General features: G+C 40.2%; 1 protein-coding gene across 1 annotated transcript; it reads left to right on the forward strand.

The window, feature by feature from the left end:
* The first annotated feature begins 761 nt into the window (after positions 1 to 761).
* Positions 762 to 10,193, forward strand: rab42a (RAB42, member RAS oncogene family a). Its single transcript, XM_015000527.2, has 2 exons — positions 762 to 1,131; positions 5,279 to 10,193. The coding sequence occupies exons 1-2, from the start codon at positions 776 to 778 to the stop codon at positions 5,718 to 5,720; spliced, it is 798 nt and encodes a 265-aa protein (XP_014856013.1). The 5' UTR covers positions 762 to 775; the 3' UTR covers positions 5,721 to 10,193.
* Positions 10,194 to 11,040: the final 847 nt, after the last annotated feature.

The following is an 11,040-nucleotide window of genomic DNA, read 5'->3' on the forward strand; positions in this document are numbered from 1 at the left end:
TTCACAGATTGGTTCTGAAGCCTTTCAGATCTGGATCATGTGCTTTGGGTTGAACCGTCGCCCCAGTCTGGGGTCAGGATGCTCTGCAGTGGGTTTTCATCCGGCATGTTTCTGGCGCTCACACCAGACAGTTCAACTTTTGTCTCATCAGACCAGAGAATCTTGTTTGTTCTGGTCTGAGATCTTTCAGGTGCCGTTTGGTGAACTCCAGACTGGTTGTCATGACACTTTTATTGAGTGGCTCTCTGGCCACAGAACATGTTGTCCTTCTGGAAGTTTCTCGTCTCTCCATAGAGGAACGCTGCAGCTCTGACAGAGAGACCATCAGGTTCTTGGCCTCCTGACCTGATGGCTCAGTTCAGAAGGCAGCGGCTCCAGGAAGAGTCCTGCTGGTTCCAGACTTCCTCCAATTGACCAACAATGGAGGTCACTCAGCTCACCAAGCAGAAACTGGACTTTCCAAATAATAAAACACAGCAGTATAAGGTATCGCCAACATTTATTGCCAGTAATAGTTCGATCTGCACGTGACCATCACAGCAGTTTTAATCTGGGGGTGACATCAGTCTTCAGGACCGCGGACAGCTCCGGCTCTGAGCTCAGAGGTTTACCAGCAGAGGGGGAATAAAGATGAAGCAGTGTTAGCATCATGCTACAGGCTGCAGCTGGTTAATACTTCATTAATACGCTTTGTTAACAAGCCGCCTGGCCCGTTCCGTCCCTGCTCCTGTTTCCGGTCTGTGTCTGTGGAGTGGAGCAGAGGTAAAGCTGTCACATGATTGCTGCGGCCGCTCAGCAGCAGCAGCAGCCGGGGCTCCGTGGAAAACACACGGCTTTGTTTCCCACCCAGCATCCCCCCCACCCGACACACACACAACACCTCCTCCACCGCCGCATCTCTGCCTCTAGTCATGCCATGGATACTTTGTGGCAATACCAGTTCCGAATCATCCTGCTGGGGGACTCCACCGTGGGGAAGTCGTCGCTGCTGAAGCGCTTCACGGATGGGATTTACAGCGACGTGGCGGATCCCACGGTCGGGGTGGATTTCTACGCCCGCTCGCTGGACATCGAGCCCGGGGTGAAAATCAAGCTGCAGCTCTGGGACACGGCCGGACAGGAGCGGTTCAGGTACGACGGGGATCAGATCTGATGTGAATGCTGAGCCGCGACGCAGCAGCCATCATGAGCCAGGTTTAGGTTCGATAATGCGGGCCTGTGTGTGGCAGCTCGCCCTGTGTGTCATTTTTCACCCAGACCGTTCCTCTGCCTCGGTGTGGAGAATCATAACGAGGCTGTGATGACAGACGGCCCGGCCGGGGGAACAGCAGCAGACACGCAGCATTTCATTCGCGGATAATGGGGAGTCTCCTCTTATTTAGGCCGCGGGTTGAATCCCCATCATCCAGTCCCACGGTCTCCAGGGCAACGCCAAAGTCAGAGCTAATCTAGATTTGTGTAACTATTGTAGCAGTCAGCCAGCTGTTGCTGCTTGTGATGCTTGCTGGGCTGTCGGACAGAAATGACTCTGTTTTTAAGCTCCGCTCTTAGATCTGCTTTTCCTTTTGAAGGTGTTTCCCATCAGGCTTCACTCCGCTCAAGGATTCCACTCGGTTTTGATTTTTTTATTTATTTTTCTTTTCATGTAATGTAGCTCACCCAGAAAAACCAGAATTCATGCTGTTTGTTTTCCAGAACTCCTCATGTGGCAGTTTTAGCTTCACCTGCGATTCTGTGAAAAAACAAACAAAATAAATCTCATATTAAGCACCTTTTGCTGTGCAATTATTAATCAGTTAATCAAAAGAATACTCCTCAGCAGAAAGGCCTGAGATTTTCACATGTTGATGTTAGGATGGTTGTTTTAGCTGCAGATGCATCTTTAGCTACAAAAGGAATGCTGCTATTAATTTTTAGTCAAAAAAAGTTTTTCTTATTTGAAAAAAGAAATTGAACTGTTTGTTTATTTGCATCTTTCCAGGCATTCCTTGTATTGTATTAAAAAAAGGCTGACGTGGTTAAATGAAAAACAAAATCTGTAGTAAGTAACAATTTTTCATCTGGTTAACTGATTAATTATCAGCATAATCAGTTACTAACATAATCATTAGTTGCAGCTTTGGTAAAAAGATTTTTATTCTCCATCCAATCTGCCTGAGCCGGAGTTCTCAGACAGGATAGGTTCAAAGGTCAGTCTGCAGATGTTCACAGCTGGTAGAGTCAGAGCGTTAGTTCAGAGGAAGGTTCCTCTGTAAGGTGCTGCCTCTTGGGAAGGCTGAGTACAAATGCAAGCCACAATTCTGAAATTTATTATATGAGAGAAATGTTGAGACTACATCTCATTTTCCTTCCACTGTGTCATAAAATCTCAATAAAACAAACTAAAATCTCTGGTTATAATGTGACAAATTGTTGTCAAAGTTCAGCCCAGAAACAAAAATGTCATAGTTTTTTTTCCCCTCACACTAATTAATATTATAGAGACAAATCTTTCTCTTTTTTTTTCTAAATTATGTCCCTAAATTCATCAAAATATATTTCCAGAACGTCTGGATGTGAATTTTAAAAGCAGATGCCGTTTTGATTGGGTGGTCTACATGTGGACATGCCCATGCTGACCTTGTGACCTCACCTGGTCATCACACATCCTGTACATCATGATTCACTCCTGCTAGGACCAATGCTTTCACACACCAGCCCTGCTCTCCTTCCGCACAGTAAATAGTGTGTGGTTATGCAACATACACACACACACAGAAGAGCTGGGTGCAGTCCTCTGAAAGAGCTAACAGTTCGTAAATGTTTTAGTTATAGACAAGCAGGAGTTATCAGAAAAAAAATGCTCCAAATATTTGGAGAACATTCCCAGTTTTCCCCAAAACAAGCTGCAGTTCTGAAATGTACTTTTGAGTTTCTGCATGTAAGGATCAGAGCAGCAATGACCTGTAAAATGAGAATAACTTCCACCTCTTAATGCTAATCTGCTAATGTTGGGAAAATATAACAGCAAGAACATGGAAATATAGAATATGGAAAAACATGTTTTTCAGTTAGTGGAGTCCACTGCAGAACATCTGCCATAGGTGTAATTAGGGAATCCTAGTGGAGGGAACCATCCATCCATCCATCCATCCAACCATCCATCCATCCATCCATCCATCCATCCATCCATCCATCCATCCATCCATCCATCCATCCATCCATCCATCCATCCATCCATCCATCCATCCATCCATCCATCCATCCATCCATCCATTTTCTTACACCCTTGTCCCTTAGTGGGGTCAGGAGAGGTGCTGGTGCCTACCTCCAGTGAACGTTTCGGGTGAGAGGCTGGGTCACCTGGACAGGTCACCAGTCTGTCGCAGGGCGTGGAGGTAACTAGCTGACTTTGTCCAGACTAGTTTTAGACCCACAAATGCATTAGCATACCTACTGATGTCATTCTTAAACTATGAACCGTGGTAGTGTTGCATTTAGCATAGCACACCTGCTGCCATCTTACATTGTGTAAATGCTGACTCAGTAATCGCTATAAATATCAGGAATACAGACTAGGAAGCTGCCGAGAGCTGGACCATGCCATAATGAAACTCTGGTGAAGTCACACATACCGCATGTAGTGTTACCATGACAGCCAGTTCAGATGGTACAGCAGATGGCATTCACCCAGTTGAACTACACACTGTTATGATTTGCTTACCTCGGTGAATGTGCTTTTGTTGTTTTATTTTCAAAATTAAACCCACTGGAAAAGCTTGCAGCACAATTACCTAGTATTAACAGCTGGCCATAGAGTGACTTTGACCCTGTTTTAAAATCAGCGTCTCCATAACAACCTGTAGAAACTTTAGATCCTACATTCATGGGTGTGTGTCTGTCTGGGTCAATCAAGTTTGCTTCTTGCTGAATTAGAGGTCTCAGTTGAAATCTGTTTTTTTTCTCCATTTTCTGTTTTCCTACCAGAACATTACTTTTGCTTTGCGTCCTGATAACCAGGAAAGGCTAAAAGTTATGGAGTATGTGTGAGGATGTTAATTTTACGTCAAAAAGAAAAGACTCATTCTTTGTTAAATTTATTCAATTTTGTTTATTTACTGTATAATGTGCTGGTTCAAACGAAGCATTGTCTGAAGGTACTTTTCAAAGTAAAGCCAATTAAATTCAGTCATACATGCAGAATGACTGGACCAAGTACATATATTTCAACTGATCCTAGTTATCAGTGTCATCAAGTTCAGTTTATTATTCAAATTTGTAAAATTAATTTTGTCAAAGAAAACTCAGCAGATTATGTCGCGTCATCGACTTGTAGCGTTCGCTCCTCCTGGACAAGCATGTAGAGTTGAGTCATTGACTGCAGCAATCCATACTGAGAATGTATATGTAGTGACAGTAGAGAGGAAAAACTCTCTTTTAACAGGAAGAAACCTCCAGCAGCACCAGAACCAGGCTCAGTGCGAGAGGGCATCTGTCCCGACCGACTGGGAGTAAACATAAATGACCTGGTTTCAGACCAGCGGAATGGAAAAAGATACGAAAAGAAGACTGAGTCCACAAAAACCTATCAGAAAAAGCAATACCAGAACCTTTATGTAGAAAAAAACTCCACTAACCCACAGTGTAAACAAAGATTTTATTTCTTAATATAGATTATTTTCCCCACTGAATAAACATTATCTATTTAGAGGATGGATTTTTCAAAGTTTGTCAGTGTGAGATCATGCCGTCTTTATCAGAGCTGATTAAGAATTTCCTTTGAAACCCACACAACACAGGCTGATTAAATCTTTTTATGCAGACCTTATAAAATGACTTCCAAAATCTATTTTACATCATCAGCTTGTTTCTAATGATGATGTAAAATATTGAGGGACTGGTGTGATCTCAACCAGTTCTAGACTGACTCAACACTTGAACTTTAACCTTGAATCGGATTGTATTTGGACTTGTTTGGAGGACCTCAGAAGAGACATCAACCTCAGACCTACACTAAAAGCAGGATTGCTAGTGCAGGAATTGTATGTCTCTGAAGAAATGGAGCTTAGGAAACTTTTGACGTGAATTCTGCACAACTTTAATTTGTCTATTACTAGACAATGTAACTTTCTTTTTTCAATTTCCCTAGACCCCCTATCTCAAATTTCTCAGACTTTCTTTCACTCATTTTAGGAGAATGGCCAGTCATTTTCTAGAGCACACCAACATAAGCTCTGCTTTGATGAAGAATACATTTGTTCTGAGTTATGAATTTATCAATACTTTCTTTTTTCTCTAGGTCTATCACAACATCATACTACCGCAACTCTGTTGGGGGACTGCTAGTCTTTGACCTCACCAACCGCAAGACCTTTGACCATGTGAAAGAATGGCACAAGGAGGTGAGCGAGCACATCCTTCCCCACCACATGGTCTACATTCTCATCGGCCACAAGAGCGACCTCAACAAGGACCGCAAGGTGAGCCGGGATGAGGCCGAGCAGCTTGCCGCCGATCTGGGAATCCGCTACATTGAGACGTCGGCTAAGTGCAACAGCAATGTGGACCGGGCGTTCGAGCTGCTGACCAGAGATATCTTCGAGCTGATGAAGATGGGGGAGATTGTTACCCGTGATGGCTGGGATGGCGTTAAAAGTGGCCTCACTGCAAAGGTCCTCTACCCGGGCGACGGCGAAGAGGATCTTGCGACTGCTTCCCCAGAGAAGGGCTGCCACTGCTAACTGTTGATTCTTTGTGTTCATAAACTGTCCCATCGCACTGAGATCTCACCTCGTCTTGCGGCCGTCCATAGAAACCAGACCACTCTGGGTCAGCACCCTGTGATGTAGCCACTGTTCCTTCCTTACTTTGTGACTTGTGCCCTTGTCTTTGTTTGGGTCATTCTAAGAGCTGGGATTATTGCCAGGAAATGTGCATTCCAGTCTTATTGGCAGGTGGAATCTATGTAGTGAGGCATAACACCAGGTGCATAGAGCCTTACCCAATGTGAAAAACAGAACCTAGCCATATGCCATTCTCTCAGTACAGGAGCAAACGGACTTATGATTGTAAGGTCTACCTGTCAAAGTTTGTGCAATGTTTTGCCTACACTCTGTTGTAACTCTCATAGATAATAAAAACTATAGAGATGGTGTGCAAAGAGATCACAGGAAGCTGTTGGAGTTGATAGTGTAAAGAGTCACAGCATACTGCAATAAGTGTAAATCAGTGTGCTGCTCCTCCTCTTATTGTAAACTGTGTGCACTAACACCAAACTGATTTTAAACCTTTAATCATCTTGTAAATAGATGCATACCATCAAAATCTGAGGATATTTGTAGTTAAGATGTTTACATACAGATAGACCATGGTACTAAGATTAGTGGTTCCATTTAAGGCATCTGTAAATAACACTAGTAATAAGATGGACACTAGAGATGTTAATGTCTCACTAAGAATTGCTTGAATTGGTAAAGGAAATTTTTTTTTCTATAAGCATTCACTCACTTAGGGTAACATTGATAAAACTGTAACAGCTTTATTTGGACAGATGACACTGAGAGAAAACTGGAATCATGGGAAAATTGTGAGAGATGCTGTGAGACTTTTTGTTCCCACCCACTGTGTTAACTGGGAAAAACTGAAGGTTTGGAACGATTTTCTGACCATTTTCATCTTACAAAAACACAAGAGTAAGTAACTCAAACAAAAACTCCTTCAGCTCTCTTTTAAGCCCTTACTGAAAGTCACAGTTGAAAGCGAATGGCTTTATAGGGTGTAGTAACTTCAACTTTCCAAGTGGAGGCACTGGCAGTGTTAGGTGGGTGAATTCCTCATTAGGCTTCTCCCCTTCACACCCTCAGTGAAACTTGTTTTCTGTCACTTGTTACATGACTACAAAACTTTTCCTTGCTCTACTTATTTTTAAAGTTTTTCTTTCAACCATCATAAAATTAGCACATCTTTTGCAACATTCAAGTTGTAAGTCAAATCTTACAGCGTAGAGATTAGATATCTTCTGTGGGTGGATCTACACAGTTCTGAGCTATGACACAAACTCAGTTCATGTACTAAAAGGTGTGAATATAAGCTAATTATGCTGAATAAAAGACATATTAACATTGATATATTCAGGTTCGCAAGCTAACAGGTTGATGGGACAGCTATTGCATAACTAGCTTCTACTGAACTGCTCTTCTCACAGGAATAACATCACGCAAAGTACATAAAAAGCTGTTATTGTTTCAGCTTTGCATTCTAATAAAAACCATGCTTTAGGAGCCGTGAAAACTGTAGATCTGAAAAGGTTTTTCAGTGCCAACGTGGTGTTTCCCCTTATGCCACCTTTGAGTTTTCATGTCGATAACCACAAAACATTTAGCTAAAGACACTGACGTCATTACCCCTGCTCTAACGCAACTCTCAACCTCAAGAACATAAACATGTGACGTTCAGGTTCATTCCTCTGTTTTGGGTGTTTTTTGTCATGGCGGTGTTGCACTGCCGCCTGCAGGTCTGGCATGGTTACTGCAGTGTTTTGGATAATTTTCATGACTTGAAATAATGTCATGTTCATCAGATTTTTTTTAATCAACCTATATCTTGATAAGGTCTAAGATAATATTTGATGGTTCATTCAGGTCTTTTTCAGTGACTGCTATTCTGAGCTACTCTTTGAACTTGCTTTGCGTTTGAAAGTGATTGGTGCATGTTTCCAAACAAAAGTCTGTCCACTGTGTTCTTCCTTTTAGTTTGATGGTCTATCTAACAATGACTGCTATGGGATCAATTCTTTTAACTTTAGCTTTAAGGTAACATATTAGCCAGCCAGCTACCAAATTAAAAGGGTTGTTTTCTACTGTTTTTTGTCTTTTGCAGACTTCTGATATATGACAAATAAGTGTGCTAGTATACTTCTGGGTCTATTCCTCCATGTGTGAGGCCCAGGTAAGATGTCTCTGCTTCAATTCTTCAAGGTAAAACAGACAAGAAGCTTTCTTATAGTGGGAAGTGAACACATTCATCTTGTTAAATCTTGCAAGGGGAAAAAGTTAAATGTTTCATCAACATTTAAAATTGTTACTATTAATGTATTCTCAAAATTCTCAAAACCCAAACTATGTCTCATTAGTCAAGAGAGAAGATGATTTTTGCACCTTAATTGTAGAAAAAAATATTTATTTGTTGGGATTCTAAATTATATTCTAAAGTATATCAACTTACTACTAAAGTTACTAGAGGTGAACCAATCACTCAGCCCTGATTTCCCTCATTTTCGGAGATCAGTGATCGGCTGATACTTACATATGAAGCTGATGTTGTCCACTGATCTTATCTACCTGGGTAAAGGTCTAAAAATCAGCCACTGTTCTCTTACTCTGCCACAAGAGAGGTTTGACTGTCAGACCGACCCACCATATCATGTCTGCATGTTTGCAGTTAAGAATAGTTACTTTACTGTTGCCAACTCAGCAACTTTCTTGCTATTGGAATGGCCAGGTCATTGGCGATCTGCGACCAGCAAGAAAACTGCAATCGGTGCATCCCTAAAAGTAACCCAAAACTCATGACTAATTTAGCCACCACACTTCCTTCTACAATGCCATACTCAGCAAAGAGTGAAATGTAATTATAACAAAGCTTGACATGCAGTCTTCCCAGGTTTCAGAATTCTTTTGGACTAAAGAGGTTTTAAACAGCCTGATAACCCAAAACTCTTAATTTAGGAATTCACTCGTCTTCACCACCTACTAAACCTCCACCACCAAACACAAGATTGCCAGACATTTATTCTGTTCTATAATATAGAATATTTAGTTAATTCAGCATACAATATATGTTATAGCACAGTGTAAGATAAGGACGATAGTATGCTACATCTGCAGCATCCCTTTATTTTTTACTCTTACACTCAAATTCACTTTTCTATATATTTTTGTTCATGCATATTATATACAGTATATATGTTCTGAGTGCACAGGAAGATTTTATCTTACAGGTTCTTTGCCTTGATAGATTCAATTTAAATGAGTATTTCTGACTATGCTCCAGTTATTACCTTTTTCATTGTCTCCTCCTTTATACAGGGTCAAGCTGCTCATGATGAATAACATGCTGTCATTCTTTACTGACTCCATCATTTCAGTCTGCTGCTCTTTTTACCCAACTGTTCAATTTATTAACCAAAGCAGATAAAGATGATGCCTTTTTAACTTCGAAGGATGATCAAATATTATTTCTGAAAGACTTCATTTTTGAATCAAATGCCTCTTTAGCCACCAATGGGAATCAACTAAGAGTAACATTGAAAATAACGTCTCAAGTCGTATTACTATATTAGGTGTGAAGTAGGCGATGCAAATTATTGTCACTTTCCACTGCAAACCCAGCTTCTTTTGTCAGGTAATATGTAGAAATAAGTTATGTTTTTACAGAAATCTGCATGTTTGGCTTTGAAATGTGATCAGAGAATATTGTTGCCACTCATACGTATGTGTGGGGGTTGAATCTAGAGCTAGAGGCAGCCTTACTTTGCAGCATGTATACTAAGTCCAAGGACGAGTACTGGAGAAAAAGTTGGAACAGCATCTGCTAAGCCATGCTAGTTAGGTTTTGAACTGCACTTCATTTTCAAACTGATTAGGCTACATATACATATACATTTAAGATCAGCTTAGTTATAGAGTTAATAGGATTAACTATTAACTGTATAGCTAATAGTTATACAGTTAATATAACTGTATAACTATTAGCTATACAGTTAATAGGATTAACTGTATAACTACTAGCTGAGGAATCAGTTTACGAAGTGAGAACAAGAAAGTGACTCAGTCAGATTTTGCTAAGGCTAGTTTAGCAAAGCTGTTAGCTAGGAGTATTTTTTCAGATTCTATTATGTCACTTTATTTTAAAGTTGTTGTTTTTTTCTGGTAACAATCACATGTTTCTTAATTAGTCACCAAACTTTATTTTCAGTTTGCACAAGGCTTTGAAGAAGAGAAAATGTTAAGCTTCTCATATGTTGTACAAACTGTTTGGTCTAAATCACTTTTCATGATAAAGAAAATGCACTTGTGGAAATAAATCACATAAACTCTTCAGAGGTTAGAATTCATGACTTTACTTTTTTTAATTTGTGACTTAAAAGATTTTTTGGGGGTGATGTAATGTCAGTGACTGATAAAAGAATAAATAAATAGATGTTCAATATATCATGTTTGGACTGGTGACTTGTAGCTCTCCTACACCCATCATCACAAACACTCACATACACATGAGTTTGCATTTCAGTCTTTATTGGAACTTTCTATTAACTTGAGAGGCCTAATCCAAACCCTAACCTTGCCCAATACAGGTATACATCTCAGTCTACAGGTGAAGATATACGGGTGATGTGTGTGTTGTAGCTACTGCACTGCATTTTAATTTCCACTTAGCCTGTCTAGTGGACAAATCACATAAGTCATCCGATATTAAAACTAGACTGTTGTGCATGTAAGGGTTACCGTACTTACTAAGGTATGAGATTCAACTCATTTATATTCATATATACACATATATATAATTCATATGATATTGTAGCTTACAAAAATATTCAAACACATTGAATTTTTTCTGATTTTGTTACATTATGACCACAGTGTATTCTGTTGGAATATTTGCATTATCCAGTACCATCAATACTAAACAACTTTTTGATGCAGTGACTGCTGCAAGTCTTTTAGGGATATGTCTCTACCAGCTTTGAATGTCGACAAATTTTTCAAATTTCTCTTCACAAAATAACATGAAGTGGACATATCATGCTTTAAAGTCCTTCCTTTTCATATGTAAATCATTCACTTATGGTTTATATAAAATAGAACGGCAATGCTTTGGTCTGAATTCCTCATTTTTGTATCTCCACAGAGTCCTCGTTTATCCCTGGCCTGAGGCCAGAGCAATTCGTTGTGCTGCGTTTCTCTTTTTATGTGAATGACAGATTTCATGCCCTGCTTACTATTATTATATTGGGTTTTATTGCTTTTCAGTAAAACTTGCTATTAATTTGATCAGACACTA

The sequence above is a fragment of the Poecilia mexicana genome, unplaced genomic scaffold (assembly GCF_051168715.1).
Source record: "Poecilia mexicana isolate PSO_F unplaced genomic scaffold, ASM5116871v1 scaffold_11, whole genome shotgun sequence".
Classification (NCBI taxonomy): Eukaryota; Metazoa; Chordata; class Actinopteri; order Cyprinodontiformes; family Poeciliidae; genus Poecilia; species Poecilia mexicana.